General features: G+C 48.2%; 1 protein-coding gene across 1 annotated transcript in view; it reads left to right on the top strand.

Moving 5' to 3' along the window:
* Nucleotides 1-19,196, top strand: part of TEKT5 (tektin 5) — a 727,209-nt gene that overhangs the window by 321,074 nt on the left and 386,939 nt on the right. The window contains exon 5 of the mRNA XM_069212313.1: nucleotides 3,340-3,562. Within this exon, the coding sequence (XP_069068414.1) occupies nucleotides 3,340-3,562 (223 nt within the window). The remainder of the gene's footprint in view (nucleotides 1-3,339; nucleotides 3,563-19,196) is intronic.

Genomic DNA, 19,196 nt, shown 5'->3' with positions numbered 1-19,196 from the left:
ATGTCGTCTGTGGCGGCGAGAAGGGCGGTCTCAGTGCTGTGGTTTCGTCTGAAGCCGGATTGGGAGGGAGCCAGGATGTTGTTGTCTTCGATGTGGCTGGTTAGTTGTGTGTTGACTATTTTTCAATCACCTTCGTGGGGAAGGAGAGTAGGGAGATCGGTCGGAAGTTCTTGAGGTCTTTGGGGTCTGCTTTGGGCTTCTTGAGGAGGGCGCGGATTTTGGCGTGCTTCCAACTTTCCGGAAAGGTCGCTGTTTCAAAGGAGATGTTGATGGCCTTCCGTAGTTGGGGGGCGATGGTGGAGTCGGCCTTGTTGTGTACGTGGTGGGGGCAGGGGTCTGACGGAGATCCTGAGTGGATGGAGTTCATGATCTTGCATGCCTCTGTGTCGTTGACGTTGGTCCAGGAGGTCAGGCGGTTTGCACCGGTGGAGCTTTCGGGAGCGGGGTCTGGCGTGGGAGTGCCGTTGAAGCTGTCGTGGATGTCGGCGATCTTTCGGTGGAAGAAGGTGGACAGTGCGTTGCAGAGTTCTTGGGATGGAGGGATGTCGTTGACGTTGGCGCTGGGGTTGGAGACTTCTTTTACGATGCTGAAGAGCTCTTTGCTGTCATGTGGATTGTTGTCCAGGCGGTCTTTGAAGTGGGATCGTTTGGCTTGTCTGATGAGTTGGTGGTGTCTGCGGTGGCGTCCTGGTGGGCTTTGAGGCTGTCAGGTGTGCATTTGAGGAGCCATTCCTTTTTTAGTTTTTGACAGTCGCGTCTGGAGTTTAGGAGCTCGTCGGTGAACCAGGCGGCTTTTCTTCTAACTTGGTTGTTGGTGGGTTTCTTGAGTGGTGCGAGGATGTTGGAGCAATCGTTGATCCACAGAGTGAGGTTGTGGGCGGCGGTGTCTGGGTCGGTGTGGTCGGAGGGTGGGTTCTGGGCGAGGGTGTTGGTAAGCTGGTCTTCCGTAACTTTGCTCCAGCATCGGCGGGGTGGTTGTTGGGTGTGATGGTGCTCGGCATGTTTCTTGTAGGTGAAGTGGATGCAGTGGTGGTCGGTCCAGTGGAGTGCGGTGGTGTGGTTGAAGGTGACATGGGCGCTTGAGGAGAAGATGGGGTCAAGCGTGTGGCCGGCGATGTGGGTTGGTGTGTTTACGAGTTGTCTGAGGCCGTGGTTTGTGAGGTTGTCGATCAGAGTAGTGGAATTGGTGTCATTGTTGTTCTCCAGGTGGAAATTTAGGTCCCCGAGGAGGATGTAATCCATTGAAGTGAGTGCGTGGGTGCTGGTGAGGTCGGCGATGGATTCGCTGAAAGGTGCTCGCGGTCCGGGAGGTCTGTAGATGAGCGTTCCTCTGAGAGTGGTGTTGGGGTTGGTGTGGATGAGGAAGTGCAGGTGTTCGGCGGTCTTGAGGGTGTCGTCAGTGTGGGTGTAGACCTTGAGGGTGTATTTGTGGGCAATGGCTATTCCTCCTCCGATTCCATTGGTGCGATCCCTTCGGATGATCTTGTAGCCGTCCGGGATGGCTATTGCGATGTCGGGTGCCGAGGAGTCGTTCCACTAGGTTTCGGTCAGGAAGGCTACGTCTGGGGCGGTAGAGTCGAGCAGGTCCCAGAGCTCGATGGCGTGCTTGCGTGGAGCTGGTGTTGAGGAGTATGCAGTGGAGGTGGTTTGTTCCGGTCTTTGTAGGTCTCGTTGTTCTGTCGCAGGTGAATCTGCAGCTGCGGCATGAGAAGGGTCCGTGGGTGTTCCTTGGTGAGGAATGGAAGCATGCTCTAACTATTGAGGGCGTTGAGTTGGTCGGGCGTGTAGCGGTGGCTAGAGATGCAGGGGTCTCACGGACCAGGGGGTGTGGCGCTGGGCGTGGTCCAGGCGCGGACGGGCGCAGACGGGCTAGCCTCTTGCGACCGCCAATTAGAAGGGAGGGGGGAGGGAGGAGCAGCTGGGAGGCGGGATGGAGCGGCGAATGGGGCACGAGGGGTGCGGGCCGCAGAGAGGCAGCAGCGGGGAAAGCGGCTCAGGGAGAGCCGACAAGGAGACGGGGGAGCGCACAAGGGGCAAAAAGCAGCAGAAATACCAGAAGGAAACTGCAAAAATGAACGGCACAGAAATTCAAAGGCACATAAAACGAGTCACAAATAATCGAAAGGCACAATAATTCAAGGCACAGAACACGAGTCACAAATAAACAAAAGGCACAATAATTCAAGGCACAGAACACGAGTCACAAATAAACGAAAGGCACAATAATTCAAGGCACAGAACACGAGTCACAATCACTTAAAACGGCACAAAGCCCAAGTCTAGTGAAGCTTTCCAGAGCCCACTAGGCACCAGGGATGAGGCGCAGGTGGATGCCTGCGGGTGGAGGAGGGCCTCGAACGAGCGATTGGCAGCGCGTGCAGGGTCAAGGGCGGGGGGGACAGCTTGGTCGTGCTGCGGGCGTGGGGGAGCGGTCTCCTGCCCAAAATCAGGTCAGAGGTCGCTCACCCTCGACGCGCAGCGACCGTCATTAAGAAGGGAGGGGGGAGGGAGGAGCAGCTGGGAGGTGGGAGGGAGCAGCAAATGGGGGCGCAAGGGGGCGGGGCCGCAGGGAGGCAGCGACGGGGAAAGCGGCTCAGGGAGAGCCAACAAGGGGACGGGGAGCGCACAAGGGGCAAAAAGCAGCAGAAATAACAGAAGGAAACTGCAAAAATGAACGGCACAGAAATTCAAAGGCACATAAAACGAGTCACAAATAAACAAAAGGCACAATAATTCAAGGCACAGAACACAAGTCACAATCACTTAAAACGGCACAAAGCACAAGTCTAGTGAAGCTTACCAGAGCCCACTAGACACCAGGGATGAAGCGCAGGTGGATGTCTGCTGGTGGAGGAGGGCCTCGAACGCGCGATTGGCAGCGCGTGCAGGGTCAAGAGCAGGGGGACAGCTTGGTGGTGCTGCAGGCGTGGGGGAGTGGTCTCCTGACCAAAATCAGCATTTCTATAAAATTACAATTGCCATAGTAAAGTATACGTGTTTCTTGGTCTATAAGGTGTAAAGCTTTAGGTGTAACGCATAAGGCTCATGCATAAGCACACTCTATTTAACTCTGTACCATACCATTGCCTGTACGTACTCTGAACTTAACCATTGCCATGCCAGTGAGTTAATACTGTAGAAACTAAAGGAATGGAAAGTTCAAAAAAATTACTGTTGATGATCATACGAAGGAACCTGTGTTGGCATAGCTACAAACACAAAACCTGGAAATACCACCACTCTAGGTATAAATCTAATACGTATTCTGTGCTTTACTGAGGTGAGGTGTTGAATTGTTTCTAAACCTCCCTTAAATTATTCTGTTTTATGATTTTTCAGTGTCTCTGTTCCAGAAACCTGGGGAAAGTTTTCAGATAAGAATATTCTGCATTCCCAGTGTCAAAGAACTGCCTCGTCCAAGTTACAGGAAGAGATAGAAAACCTAATGGAGGTTTCATCCAGAGAAATGTGGTCTAAGTTTAATGAGGTCAATTTGGCTTTTACTAAACGCATTTCAGAAATAGCCGAAACCAAGAACAGAATACAAGTTCATTTGGCGAAGGTAAGAAGGCAGGCAGTCTGTTTTTTGGGCAACTGTGGTTAATATTTCATACATTTTCAAACAATGCACGACTATAAATTCCTTGAAATCATTGTCTATTCTATTTTTCTTACCATTTTCCAATTCTCCAACATAATATTAAAATGAAAAATATCCTAGCACTCAATGAGAAGTTTAGACAAGGAGGCGAAGAGCATGTTGTCTCTTGTCTGCAGTTAAAACCAAACAACAGTTAATATCTGCATTTCCCATCCACAAGTTCGTGGTTTCCAACCCACACCAAAACATGTTGTTCACCCCGCCTCCAGGTGACCCCATTAAGTGTGGCCTGCGTTTGACTTTACACACATCGTACCCTGAGCCACCGACCCTTACTTCTTGATTGGGAAGAACTAGGAATTTACACAATGCTGAAAAAACGTGTGAGACTTCCCTGAAACTCCTGTCCCCACCATCTACCGGCACAACATTGGATCCACACAGCCTCTGTTCCGATGTCTCAGTTCTGCTGTCTCTTCAGTTGCTCCCATCTCCGGGAGGTCTGTTATTCTTTGCCCCGCCAATCCATAAGTGCCCCAGGAAGGAGATACAATCTTGAAAGGAGAAACAGTCCTGCATTGCGGCAAGAGCTGTTGTTGTAGCTGGTGCCTTTAGTTTGGTAAATGCAATACGGAAGTACTGCCTGAAAGAACATGGGACCCAACTCAGTTTCCTCTAACTTACTACTGTTGTAACCCTATTGGAGATGAGCACGCTCTAGCCGCAGCACTGTTGGATCATGATCCAAAATAAAGGGGCAGACATTGTTACTGGAGGGGGTCTGGGTCCAGCAGATGCAATACCTATCTTCTGAGTGACTGGACCTTCCAGTCGTTTTACCTGATAGCAGAAATTCAACAGAAGTCCTGCTTAGCAAAGAGATGAACAAAGCGACCCCGTAGAGAAGTTGCAGCAGTTTTGTCAAACTTATAAAACTGAGTGAACCCATCAATAGTTCCTGTCGCCCTGTAACCCCACTCGCAATAGAATAGAATTGTTTGAGTGCTGACATTTGGTATAAAAGGGGGCGAGAGAGAGAGTGAGAAAGAGCAAGAGAGAGAGAGGGAGAGAGAGAGAGAGAGAGACAGGAGCCTACAGAGGTGGTCAGCAAAGAGCTCTTTCTTGTCTGATAGGTAGGTGCCAGGGTGCAGGTACAATTACTTCTATATTCAAACAGAAAATAAGCTTTTTAGGGTTTAGGAAAGAAACAGAGCCGTGCACATAGGTTTTTATCAGGTAAATATTATGGCATTGCTCTCTTGTCTCCGGCGATGGCATACTATAACCGTCTCCAAAACCCACCAGGATACAGACACGAAACCCAAGAGAACCATGAAAACTCAATATGCAACATCCGTTGAGTGAAGTGCAAAGCACCGAGAGAGAAGCAATATAGTAAGCAGTCCAAAAAGTGACCCAGCACATGAGAGAATTGGGAAGGGAACAAAAAGAACAAGAGTACAGGAACTCACAGAGCTTGGTAACTGACGTATCCAAGTGAGAAAATGAGAGCAGTTTATTAAGATATGGCTGGAAAAGGTATGCTGAGCACCCCCCCCCCCCTATTTTTCTGAATCTAATTATCTGGCCTGACCAGGAAGTCAAGCCCTATGGTCTTTGACAGACAGCCTTCACAAGCTTGTGCTCCACAATATCATGCTTCTGGTTTGATTAACCTAGAGGAGATGCAAATTTGATGCAGTACAGTATGATCAGCAACTGGAGTGTATTGGACCTTATGATGCCTTTACTGCCTAGATAGCATATGTAACACCATGTTATTTGCCTCAGCTCGGCCCCTAAGATCTGACAAGATCACTATCTTCGGAGCTAGAAAAGGAGTAGCGAGACAGTGTCAGTATGTAGTGTCTCCTGTCATGTGACTGGTATCCCTCACTCTACCAAGTGCACTTAGATGGTTGCTTCTAAAATATAAGTACAAAAGTTGTATCCAATATACGGCTGCCCGTGTGCTCGCTATTACCCCTGATTACCAAAAGAGTAGCAGAAAAGGGATGATCCTCCACTACTGAAATTACTGGCTGAGACGTGAGTCTACAACTGTAGAGAAAACCCATTACGTGCAATTTGCTGTGGGGTGAGCCTATGCCAAGCAAAACTTACGCAGAACGGAATTCACAGACCTCACTGGTCTTAAGTGGTGCCTTCTTTTTCCCTTAGAGAGGCTTTTGTGGTCAACATCCGAAGTCCTTTTCTTGCTTTTGTTTTTGTTCAGTCCAATTAAATAGAATAGGTGCATTCCGTTAGACAGTCCAACAATCTTGAATACACATCAGAAAGCTCTACTGTGAAACATTTGACTCCTACTACAAAGATCAGCTATAGTCCCCACTTACCAACTCTCCACACACCTATGAGTGTGTCAACATAGTAAGCACTGCCCCAGCACTGCCCCCAGAAATAGCTATTGGGAGTGGATGGATAATCTCTGCCGTGTCGTTAACAGACTCTAAACTTCATGATACCCTCCATTCTACCTGCCATCAAAATAACTTTGAACACAATGGCCCTCATTACAACATTGGTGGTAAATCCCGCTTATCGCCGTGCAGAAGACCGCCAACACACCGCTGTGGCAGCGGAATTCTGCTACAGCTATTACAACCCACAGCCCGGAATCCGCCAAAATCCAGACACCAACACAAGTCCCCCATGCCAAAGGTCAGTGATAAACTGGCGATACCAAAACCTCCACTTTCACGCCAACAGGGATACGCCCACACTATCACGACCCATGAATCCACGCGGCGGTCTTTCAACCGCGGTAAACCATTGGCGGTACACACCGCCGCGCTCAAAATACACACACATTTACAAAACACAACCACATTGGACAATTCGAAATACACACACCTGATACACATACACACACCACTCCCACACACCCAATACAATATACAACACACACCCACATCACCCACAAACACTTACTACCAAAATTGAGAAAGAAGCCCAGAGAGAGACACCACCAGAAACAACACAAGCATCCACAGGCACCCAACACCATCACACACACCATCCACGCACCTCAGACAACACATACAAACACATCCCCTCACACATCACAACTGACACCACCTCACACATCACCCACACCACACCATGGCACCTCAACGACACCCCAGGTTCTCTGAGGAGGAGCTCAGGGTCATGGTGGACGAAATCGTCCGGGTAGAGCCACAACTATTCGGATCACAGGTGCAGCACACCTCCATTGCTAGGAAGATGGAGCTATGGCGCAGAATCGTACACAGGGTCAACGCAGTGGGACAGTGGGTTCCCCTGATACTGGCACATACCACCACAGAGCCTCCCCTTCAGGAAACACCAGCACAGCACCCACCCAGTGGGCCCATCCTTCTGTCCCCAGGACACGTCAAGCAGCAGTGTGTCCACCACTACAGGGAACCCTGGCAAACCCACCACCCCAAGAAAATCAGGGACCTGAGGGCAGTGGGCACACGGTTCAGGGGACAGAGACACAGGAAAACAGGGAAACTGGGAGGACTGCTGTGCAACAGGTGGAGGACAGGCCCAGGGAACCCACTCTCCACGAGGCCCTCTCCAACATCATGGGAGCGTACCATCATTCCCAGGAGAGGATGGCAACGGTACTGGCCAACTTTCAGGAGACCCAGCGGCTGCAGGAGGAACAGTATCTGGGGATCAGGGAGGAACTTATGTCCATCAACACCACCCTGGTCACCATTGTAGGGGTGCTGAAGGACCTTGTCAGCACCAGGAGGGACACTGTGGCACCACAAGGGGCCCCTGACACTAGCCTGGACGATGAACAGCCCACCACCTCCGTCGGCGCTAGTGGACATGAGGCACCGCCACAGGACCACGACACCAGCACCCCACCCCCTGCAGATGGAGAACCACCCCACAAGCGGTCCCTGAGATCCAGGACAAAGAAAGAGAACAATGCCAAGACCCCCACCAGGAAATGAGACCCCCCTGAATGTCATCCTTCTGTCCCACTTTGTCACCCTGTCCATCCATCAACTGCCCTAGCTCCACTTCCTATACCCCTTTGGACAATGCACCTGTGAAACAAATAGACTGGACTCTGCCATGGACATTCCTCCACCATCACCCCTGCCCATTTTACAACCCCCTCCACTAATTAGCACTGAAATAAACACCCTTGAATCACAAAACAATCAGGAGTCAGTCTGTGCTTTCACTAATGTGTATTTGCAATAACTATTGAATATAGCAATGTCAATTGCATTGTCAACATACTAATGTAACACAGCTCTAGTCCATGAGGTAATATAGCAGAGGTCACACAGTGGGACCCACATCTGTGAAATGGAAAGGCAAAGTGATAAGTCAGGGGATCCATACAGTGGGTGAAAGTGACAGACTTATGCTAGTTCAAACAATAGTATGAGATGTGTGAGGCAGTGACATCTTCTTACCTGTGTCTCACTGGAAGTATTGCTGGATAACGTTGTTTCTGTTGTCGATATCCTCTTCTTCTGCCTCCTCTTCTTCACTGTCCACAGGCTCCACAGCTGCCACAAGACCTCCTTCTGGATTATCCTTCTGCAGAAAAGGCACCTGTGGTCGCAAAGCCAGGTTGTGCAGCATACAGCAGGCCACGATGATCTGGCACACCTTCTTTGGTGAGTAGTAGAAAGAGCCACCTGTCATATGGAGGTACCGGAACCTGGCCTTCAGGAGGCCGAATGTCCTTTCGTCACTCTCCCAGTTCGCCCATGTGCCTAATTGTAGTGTTCCTCTTCCCTTGTCCTGGGATTTCTCACTTGGGTCAGTAGCCATGACAGGTTGGGGTAACCAGAGTCACCTGCAAATGTCGAGGGACAACTGTTAGACACACAATAACCCTTAGGGACAACCCCAGACCCAGACAACTATTCACAGGGTATAAGGTCCTTGTCCTCACCTATTAGCCACACACGGTGCCTCTGGAGTTGTGCCATCACATAAGGGATGCTGCTATTCCTCAGAATGTAAGCGTCATGCACTGAGCCAGGAAACTTGCCATTCACATGGGAGATGTACTGGTCGGCCAAACACACCATCTGCACATTCATAGAATGGTAGCTCTTCCGGTTTCTGTACACCTGTTCATTCCTATGGGGGGGTACCAAGGCCACATGTGTCCCATCAATGGCACCTAGAAGTCACAGAAGGCATAGAAGTCACCTTTCACTGTAGGCAAATCATCCACCTGAGGGAAAACGATGTAGCTGCGCAAGTGTTTACGCAGGGCAGACAACACTCTGGACAACACGTTTGAGAACATAGGCTGGGACATCCCTGATGCAATGGCCACTGTTGTTTGAAAAGACCGACTTGCCAGGAAATGGAGTACTGACAGGACCTGCACTAGAGGGGGAATTCCTGTGGGATGGCAGATTGCTGACATCAGGTCTGGCTCCAACTGGGCACACAGTTCATGGATTGTTGCATGATCAAGTCTGTTGGTGACTATTATGTGTCTCTCTTCCATTGTCGACAGGTCCACCAGCGGTCTGTACACCGGAGGATGCCGCCATCTCACCACCTGCCCCAGCGTATGTGCCCTATGGAGGAGGACAGCGAGCAGAGAGTTAGCCAACACTGAGGTATTACTAAATGTCATTAGCAAACATTTGTAAATCCGCAATGTGGTTGTTACTGTGTGTATGCAAGGCCTAGATAGGTGTGACGCAGTTAATATTAGTGCCATGTGGCCCCCTGAAATGGCGGCTGCCTGACCTGTAAGGTGGGACAAGGGGATATGAGGTAACTGTGCTGGCGTTCTACACCGTTGCGGTAGGCGGTCGAAGACCGCAGCGCAATCCTGCATTGGTTAACATTGGACCCTATGGGTCCCAGGAGCCAATGACGATGTATGCCGGCGGTGACGGTACCCACCGCCACGGACGTGACCGCCATTTTCTGTCTGTTCACTCACTTGATACCTGATCTTCGACAGGAGAGGACCTACACTGCAAGTGTTGCTGTGACCTCAGTTTGGAAGCGACAATGGCTCATGTGTCTGGGAAATGGGCCCCTGCCTTCACTTCGGAGGAGTTGGAGAAGTTAGTGGATGGGGTCCTCCCCCAGTACACGCTACTCTACGGTCCTCCAGACAAACAGGTGAGTAGACTGTGAGCATGCTGCATGGGCAATGCCTGTTTGGAGTGGTGTGGATGGAACATACATGGGGGGGAACTGAGGCCTGCATGTGCGGACGGTGAGTGTATGTGCATCAGGGCAAGGGTGGGATCGTGGGCCAATGACTGTGACGGTCCAGACGGTTAAAGTTTTTCATTTTCCCCTGTACTATTCCACTAGGTCAGCGCCCACCAGAAGAAGGATATTTGGCGTGCCATCGCCAAGGACGTCCGGACCCTGGGGGTCCACCACAGACGGAGCACCCACTGCTGGAAAAGATGGGAGGAAATTCGCCGAAGATGGCGGAGGCCCAGCTGGGGATGGCCTCCCAACGTGGGAGGGGTGCCCGTCGCACCATGACCCCCCTGATGTTCCGGATCCTGGCGGTGGCGTATCTGGAGTTGGATGGGCACTTGAGGGCATCATAGCAGCCACAAGGGGGTGAGTACCGTCACATCCATCTGACTCTGCGTGCATTACGAGGTGTCTGGGTGGGGAAGGTGGGCAGTGGGTTACCCTAGGCCAGGGCGAGCTTTGTAGGCAAGGACCCTTTGTGAGGCAGGCTATGTGGCACCCCAACCCCACCAGTGGTAAGAGCCATCTACACCTAATCAGGCTCCTGTGACTTCCATGTGTGCAGCAATCGGGCATAGGCCTTGTACCCCATGGGCACGTGATTAATCTGGGAACTTAAGTGCAGGGCGTATTGCAGAGGGCTGCTGTGTCTGTAGTGTCCGCCAACGGTAGTGGTATTGCATGCACTGAACATGTACTTCTTCTGTCTTTCACCCACCCTTTTTATGGTCTCCCTGTTCTTGTGTGCAATAGCATCATCATCAGGCGGAGGAGCAGTGGCACCGGAGCAGGAGGGAACTGCATCCCACTTGGCCCTGGAGGGCGAAACAACAGCGTCTGAAGCCACCAGTAGGATGGAGGGCGAGGGGAGCTCCACGGCGGGGACAGGAGGGGACATCAGCGACAGCGACTCCTCCTCTGATGGGAGCTCCCTTGCGGTGGCAGGCCCCTCCATGCCCCAGCATCAACATGTACAGCCGCCACCCCCCCTACCAGCACCGCCCTCCCATCAGCCCCTCAGTGTGTGTCCCGTGGCCATTCACCCAGGAGGGTGGGCATCTCCTTCGCCCCGGGCACCTCAGGCCCTGTCCCAGTCAGCCCTGCTGCCCTCAGTGAGGAGGCTATTGACCTCCTGAGATCCCTCACTGTTGGGCAATCTACCATTGTGAATGCCATCCAGGGTGTCGATGGGCATTTGCAACAAACAAATGCATACCTGGGGGGCATTCATTCTGGCCAGGCAGCGCAACAGAGAGCATTTCAGGCTCTGGCCTCAGCACTGATGGCAGCCATTGTCCCTTTGTCCAGCCCCCCCCTCCACTTCCTCCAGCCAGACCCAACCCCTTGTACCATAGCCTATCCCAAGCACACCATCAGACCATCATGCACACACCTCATCACATAAGGGTGGCTCAGGCAAACAGAAGCACCACACATCCCACAGGCACTCACACAAGCATCATTCCCATGCAGCCATACCAACATCCACTGCCTCCACTGTGTCCCCCTCCTCCACGTCGTCCTCCTCCCTCCCTGTCTCGTCTCCACTCACACCTGCATGCACTACATCTTCAGCCACTACCTCCATCACCAGCACGCTCATCACCACACACCGATCGCGTGCACTCACCTCCCCCACTACCATTCACACATCCCCAGTGTACTCTCCCAGTGTGTCAGTGAGCCCTCCTCCAAAAATCCACTCTGGGCACCAAGCCCCCTGCAGAACCAGTGGATACTGTTATCCACCTGAGAGACTGTGGCTTTGCACTCCCCAGGATAGAGCAGTGGGCAAACCACCCACTGGAAAGACTTGAGAGGCTGTGGCTTTGCACTCCCCAGGATAGAGCAGTGGGCACACCACCCACTGGAAAGACTTGAGAGACTGTGTCTTTGCACTCCCCAGGACCAAACTGTGGGCATGGAGCCCCCTCGTGGAGCAGTGGCGTCGTGCGTTCATCAGGCTGAGGTGCCCCCCTCCCCCTGAGGTGCCTGTATATTTTCTATCTGTGTTCTCTCCGTTTGGAGTCAGGTATCATGTGTGGGCGTTGCCCATGCATTTTGGGCCCAGTGGTCCACGGACAATGATTGGTGCACTATCCGGACTTGTGTATTTGGTGTACCTAATTGTATATACTGGATTTTGAATTTTGATAATGATATTTCCCATAATTACATTTGTTCAAATCAATTCCTTTTGTCCTTGCGTTCTTCCGGGGATGTGGGGTTGTATTTGCAATGTTGCAGCATGTATTTGTGTGCATGGTGTTGTGGGTGGGGGTCGGGGTGGGGGTGTTGCGTGTTGCATTTGTATGTCACTCTCTTTTCTCTCCCCCCTCCCCTTTGTTGTAGGTGCAGTACTCACGGTGGTCGTCGCCGCCATCGTTGGAGCTCCTGATAGAGAAGCAGGAAGACCATCATCGGCAGTATCTGCAATTCGGGCTCCATGGCGTCCTGGTTCCTGGTGGGGTGTGGAAAGGTGAGTGTTTTCCCTTCTGTGTACTGTTTCCCCCGTGTTTTTGTTCGCGTTGGTTCCGCCCTGTAAAAGGTGGCGGATAGGCCTGTTGTGATAGGGTGGGCGGTACATTGTCTTCTGCCTGTCTTTTGGCGGTGTCCGCCGCGCTGTTTGTTTGTACCGCCGTGGCGGTCGCAGCGTTAAAGTGGCTGTCTATGTTAGCGGTTTCCGCCACGGTTGTAATCCCATTTTTTTCTCCGCCGGACTGTTTGCAGTATTAACGCCCCTTTAACACCGACCGCCAGGGTTGAAATGAGGGCCATTATCCCTTATTCACATTCTGCATCTGATCAAACCTATGTCTGGGAGGCATTATCCAGTCTCACTCCTTTAACCAGCTTTCGAATTTAAGCACCATTACATGGTTCTCCAGTGTTAACACTGTAGAAAAAGCAGAGCTGAATAAGCTATGATCCAGTAGACTAGCGCTTAGTTAGAAAAATACAGTTGGACTTTCAAGACATGAACTAGATCTGAAACAGTGAGATTGAGATCCCTGGTCATACGTCAAGTGGAACAGGGCTACCAAGTCAGTCTTTTGCTTGACTCTCACCTCTGACAATTCCTGCTGTATGAGGAATGAAGCCTACGTGAAAGTCCTATGAATTTCCACCATCACCCGTAATCCTTCATGGTGTCAAACAAAGAGACACTTCCAGCATTAACTGATGATGAGCCCCCAGGGGATCTGTCAGATATGAGAGAACCCCAGGTAATCTGTCAGAATTGAGAAAAACTGGTGTAAAGGGACAGGAGAATCTCAAGAATGGTCTAGAACAACTGGATACCACAATTGAGACCTCCATGTTGCAGTGACCGGAATCAAGTTTGGCTTCTGCATTCTTGTGTGTGGGATTACCCTAGTTATTATGGTAAATGGACGAAAAGTGTAGCAGTCTCCCATTTCTGTGGGAATGTATCCAGTGCAGCTGCTTATGGATTCGGTCTGAAGTTCACAAATTTCAGGAGTGGTGTATTCAACCTTTTTGCAAACTGGTCTGCTTCAATGGACCCCCATTTCGCTTTCAATTAACTAAACACCATCCAGATCAGAATCTATTTGCTGTCCCAGTGGTACTACGATTACAAGTCCACAATTATGTTCTATTTCCATGGCAGAATTTTTGCCCTTCCTGAAATCTCATTGTTGTGGCACAAGTGCCAAAAGTCCATGGTCAACTTAGCCAACATCTTGAACCTACTGCTACATTGTCCATCGAAAGAGGAATGCAACAATTCACACTTTCTTGAATGCAGAGGAGCCCATTTGGATTTACAGACAGTTGATGTGAAGGTTGTGCTCTTCTCCTGATGATTCTTCCTGTAGCAATATCGCCATGGTGTGCTCCCCAGCATCAAAAACTGTCATCCATCACTGATCATGGTGTCTCCGAACATAGCTCAACCTATCCAGGCTTCCATGTGATTTAACCACCACTGCAGCTCTTCCAAGAGTCATAAACACTCTGAGTAAGGGGGGGGTTCATTCTCAAGCACACCATCTTCAGTTTCTACAGGAGCCAGTAGTGAAGAAATCTTAAATTGACAGCACCATTAGGGACACCAGCTGTGGTAACAGACCCAGTGTATCTTTTTCTTTAAAAGGCCCTCTTCACGGCTGTCCCTGTAGACTACCTTACAGATTCCTAAGGTCCTCAAAATTCACCAGTGGACTCATCCATTTGGGGAAGCACCACAGAGCTGAGAAAGCCAGAAAACGGATGCAAACTCAAATCTTACACTTGATAGTAGAAAATGAATGAATCTGTGGTGAGGTGAGGATATTGGGATTGTCAGGTACACGCCCTTCGAGACTGGCAAAAAATGTAGCCGTCTTCAGGAGAATTTCCCTGCGAAGATGGATCCGCTCCATTTTGAATTACCTTTAAAACAACCCAGCATTGAACTCTTTTATCAGAATATTTACTAGCCAATGACCCATATCATTCCTTTCTACCAGGAACAAATTGTACAAGTAAACTCTTTGGTATAATTCTACCCTCACTATCACCTCTTTAGCTTCCTTCTCCTTTACCTCTCTATCCAAGAGATCTACCCCTCCCGGAAAGAAGCATGGTTTGTTGTTTTACAACCTGTCTCAGGGTTCCATAAAACTACATCAGAAACTCCATGTACACATACATCACCATTCAGGGAACTGGATGAACTAGGCCAACCTTTTCCCAGTATTACCTGGGAAAATGAATAATTCTGGGAGAAATGTCCTTTGGCTTTGGCATTCGAGAAGCTACAGTAATTGCCTCTGGCACCTTGTCCTTGGTCTGCTCAGCTTCACGAGGAGCATCCTCCAAAACACCTCTGGACCACTTCATCAAAAAAACTTACAAATGTGAAACTCAGTTTCTCATGTGAGCAGGCAGTTACAGGCTTCAACTGAAAATAACTCCAAATCATGCAACCTTAAAAGTCAAATCCACAGTGATCTTGTTCAGCCTGTTAACAATAAAATAAATGAAATATTTAAATAAAGCTTTAAATATAGCAGTATCCCGTGCGTACACTTACCTCAAAAAATACTTAAAAGCATTCTTCAAGAAACCGCTGTGGCCATACCAGTCATATTAATAATATTCTCATCTTTATCAACCTGAGAACTCCCCTGCAATGTAGAAACATTTTACATTAAACATTTGACCAGACAGGCTGAATAAATTAAAGCCCATTATCTAAAGTTCCATTTATAACTCAGCTCTTTGAAAAAGGAGCTTTGCCTCAAATATCTGGCTTCAAGTGAGCAACTCAAACTCCTCACTCCTCAAACCAAGCTTGCAGTCAACATTAATTGTCAGAACTGCCCCAAGAACTACATATGTACTGAGTCCTACTGCTTTTGTTTCTGTCTACAGAATTCAACACAATAGACCACCAGTTGTGGATACAAAGATTAAAAAAACATAGGAATTGAAGGTACTGTCTCTTTAACTCTGTAAAATCCTACCTATTCAACGGCCAAATTGTAACATCTACCCTTCAGCATGGTGCTGTTCACCTCTAAGGCAAGTGTTTTGCATGGCTAAACAATTGCTTCTCTTGTCTTTAATATATAACTGTTACCGCGTCCTGACCTTGACAACTACTTCAATCTCATCTGCTATACCTTTGCTTCTGATAGTCAATCTCAAAACTTGAAAAGTTGTCAGACCTTAAGACCTCCCACCTTTTTGATTGCCTATTGGCAGTAGACCAGTGAATCCTAAAGGATCACATTAAAATTAAAAAAGCAAAAATGGGAATTCTCAAACTGGAACTTAAAACTAAAGTTAACAAAGGGACTAGAATTTCTTTCTTCACAATGAGTCTGGCATAGCGTATCTTCCTACCCTTAACCCTATTCCACAAGATTTAAGCATCAGTAGTCTTATTTGTGTAATGTCTTGATTATATTAATGGCCTTTATTTCGAACTTTCGTAATGAAGGAATCCAGAATGGGGCTGGAAAAGTCCTAAACTCAAGAAGGTAGACGAACATTATCTCTGCCATAAAAGCCCTACACTAGTCACTAGTAAGGAGAAGACTCTCCATCTAGGCTGTCTGTGTTGCAGATAATGGCCACAACCAAGCCATTACAGACACTGTTTTAGTGCTGGATGTTTGTTTGGTAAACTAGTACATTCTTTATGTTGTAGTCTTGTTTTGCTTTCATTGAACTAGTTAGATTAACACCTCAGAAATCAGAGATTTGTAGGAGAAAAGTTCAATACTGTAGACAGTGTCCATAACGACTTGAAGTTAGGTGACCAATCTATACATACCGGGTGAACCATGGTTCCCACCTCCTTACAATCAGTACTAAAACTTTTAAACATTAAAAGTAGAAACCTAGGATCCAAGGTGGTGATATTCACTTGTTCAAAAGAGATGCATTGAAGGTTGCTGCTGCTTTGTTGAGATGTGCAAGATCTGGAACCAACTTCAAACCGTATTCTAGATTACTGAAAGGTAATAAAGATGGGTTACTTCCTTAAATTATAAGTCACTATTCAGCACTTTTATAGACTACAAGTCACTCGATTTGTAAATGCAGTTTTCATACTGCCCACAAGAAAGGCAAAGCAACATTTTGTTGCATCAAGCCTGGATCATATATTTGGACTTGACGCATCAAAATATGCCACTCATAGATGACACATTACTCAGCATCTTGCTCCAGCTTTAGTCTACAAAGGATTAGCAACTTGCTCAATTGCCTCTAAAGAGGTTTGAGGCCCTGTACATGGGTAAGAAATCACTATAAAAGTGTTACATTACAATGCAATAGTACCCCTGTTAAGTACACATTTTATGCCAACAATTCAATGTCAGATCATGTATGCTATCTATGCGAGTATGTACCTCACCTAGATGTATATAGCAATAGCAGATTTTCAGTTGATTGAACTCTTATTGCTGTAAGCTTGAGTGCCTTAGACTTAGCACCACATCTGTGGCCGCTCACTACTATCCCCGCTGCACATGAATATTGAATAAGCTAGAAGTTCTAAACCTCAAAGCAGATGGATGCAGCAACCCAATTAACACCTTTCCTAACAATTACTTTCAATTATGCCTGTGATGGCCTTCACAAAAGACACACACATGCCATTATTGTCCCTAATTTACAAGGGCTATGAATTTGCCACAGGTGCTACCCTAATGCCAATAGGGTGGGGATGCATTATGGTAGTGATGCTAAGGTATTCAGTGCCACCATTCTCTTAGAAATGGCAGTATATATTCAGTGAAATGCCAGGGCTAAGGCCCAGAATGCAGGCTCCCACAGACAGGCATGCAAACACTCACACAGACTTGCATCGAATATGCATACCCACACGTAATGTCAATGGTCCCACAGCTTGCCAAGGCTAATATTATGCCATTAGTCGCCAGCATCAGGGTTACAATATTCCTTGATGTCCACAAATATGTTAGTATCACTGTATTACCAGCTAAGCGCTGCTATATTTAAAAAAAATTCCAACTCGCCACGGACACAATTACGCAGCTGCTCACCACAGGCGTAACACAGACCCCTGCAGCCACTGTGGTGTGGGGAAAGGGGTACTCTTGTCAAGGGGCCCTCGGCCAGGCAGATGCCCTACATTCAATCTAAAGGCCACTGAATATTTGTGGTATATGTATGACTCTGGAGCCCTTATCACATTCTGCTTTTAAGTCAGTGATAACCCACTCCTTTCTGCTGCTTTGAGCATAGAACTAGGAAAATAAAGGCCAACAATTTATCAGCTGGTGGTGGGGTCACCAGGGCACACATAAAGAGGAGCTGGCAGGCAATGCTAGGGCCTGGGATGGGTGCATACAGCAATTGCTGCTGTGATCTTCCTGTCCCACCTAGGTCTCTGTCTCATGCTCTTGTTGAATAAGTCAATATATGGCTCATATAATGTCAGTACGAGGCTGGAGATGGCCAGAAGATTATAGTCAATGAATAGATACTTTGCCAGTCAATGGAAGGTTTCCGCACTGTTTCACCATTATTTCAGCTACATTATTACTTGTCAGTACTGGATACAGCATGATCTGGTTCTGCAAATTGTTTGACAGGTTATTTCAAGTTTTGCACTTTCTTTGTATGTAAATGACTGCTGATATAGTCCTTATGCAAATACATTTCAGGACGTGCTCTGTTTCCACGCTTGCGCAAAGCAGGATGATGCTTTAAATGTACATGAAAAATGTAATTCACACAGTATATGAATTGCAGAAGTCTCCCCATATCACTTCCAGTATATTTTGTTCTTCTAGTTGATATGTTTCACCAGTACATTTAAATGTAAAAACTTACATGATCATTGGTAAACTAGTTACCTACAAATTGTAATTTATATTAGCTTATTTGCCCTCCCTGATATAGAAACCTAAGACTACTTTGCCTAATTTTTTGCGACCTCACCTATTATGTTATGCAGATTTGTAGAGCACACTACTACCCGAAAGCATAGCCATACCTAGAGCCTTGTCAAATTTTTCTCAAAAAGCCAGGTCTTTAGCTTCTTGAGGAATTCAAGAAGCATGGAGGAGGCTCCTATGTATAGTGGCAGGTCATTCTATGCTTTAGGAGCGATGTTGAAGAAGGTTCGACTTTTGGATCTAGTTTTCTGAATGTGTGCGATGTGTGCAAGAAGGAGCCTGGACCAGTGCCGGTGTCTGGATTGTTTGTGAAAGCAGATGCAATTGTAGAAGTATGCTCTGCCAGCATTATATAGTGCCTTGAAAGTGTAGGTGACAAGTGTGAATTGTGCTCATTTGTGTATAGGGAGCTTTTGGGTCTCCCTCAGGAGTGGTGTGATGTAAGTGCGGCATAGCAGGTTGAGGGTAATTCTGGCTGCTGAGTTCTGGATGCTCTGCTTTTTATGTTATCCCGACATAGAGGTAGTTTGCATAGTCAAGCTTGCTTGTAGCCAGTGAGTGTGTGATGGTTTTCTGGGTGCTAATTGGAAGCCATTTGAAAATATTCCTCTTCATGGTATGGAAGCATGAGGCCATGACAGTGTTGACGTGACGATCCGATGTTTTTGGCGTGGGTTTGGGTGTCGGCCCTAGTTCTGTTGGCCACCAGGTGAAGTCCCACAGTAAAGTACGTTTCCCCAAGATCACAATTTCGATCTTGTCAGTATTCAACTTTAGACAGTTTATATGAATCCAGTGGGCAATATCAGTCATGCAGACACTGAACTTGATCCAGATCCTGGGCTTCTTCTGCATCATTATAGGCAAGGATGTTGATGTCATTAGAACAGATGATGCTGGCTTGAGGGATCATGTATGCGATGAAGAAGGTCAGACTAAGGGAGGATCCTTGCATAACTCTGTCCATGAGCTTGCGGGAG

Source organism: Pleurodeles waltl, chromosome 10 (assembly GCF_031143425.1).
Source record: "Pleurodeles waltl isolate 20211129_DDA chromosome 10, aPleWal1.hap1.20221129, whole genome shotgun sequence".
NCBI classification, from domain to species: Eukaryota; Metazoa; Chordata; class Amphibia; order Caudata; family Salamandridae; genus Pleurodeles; species Pleurodeles waltl.
The sequence above is the reverse complement of the archived record's forward strand: the minus strand, read 5'-3'. Positions and strand labels throughout refer to the sequence as shown.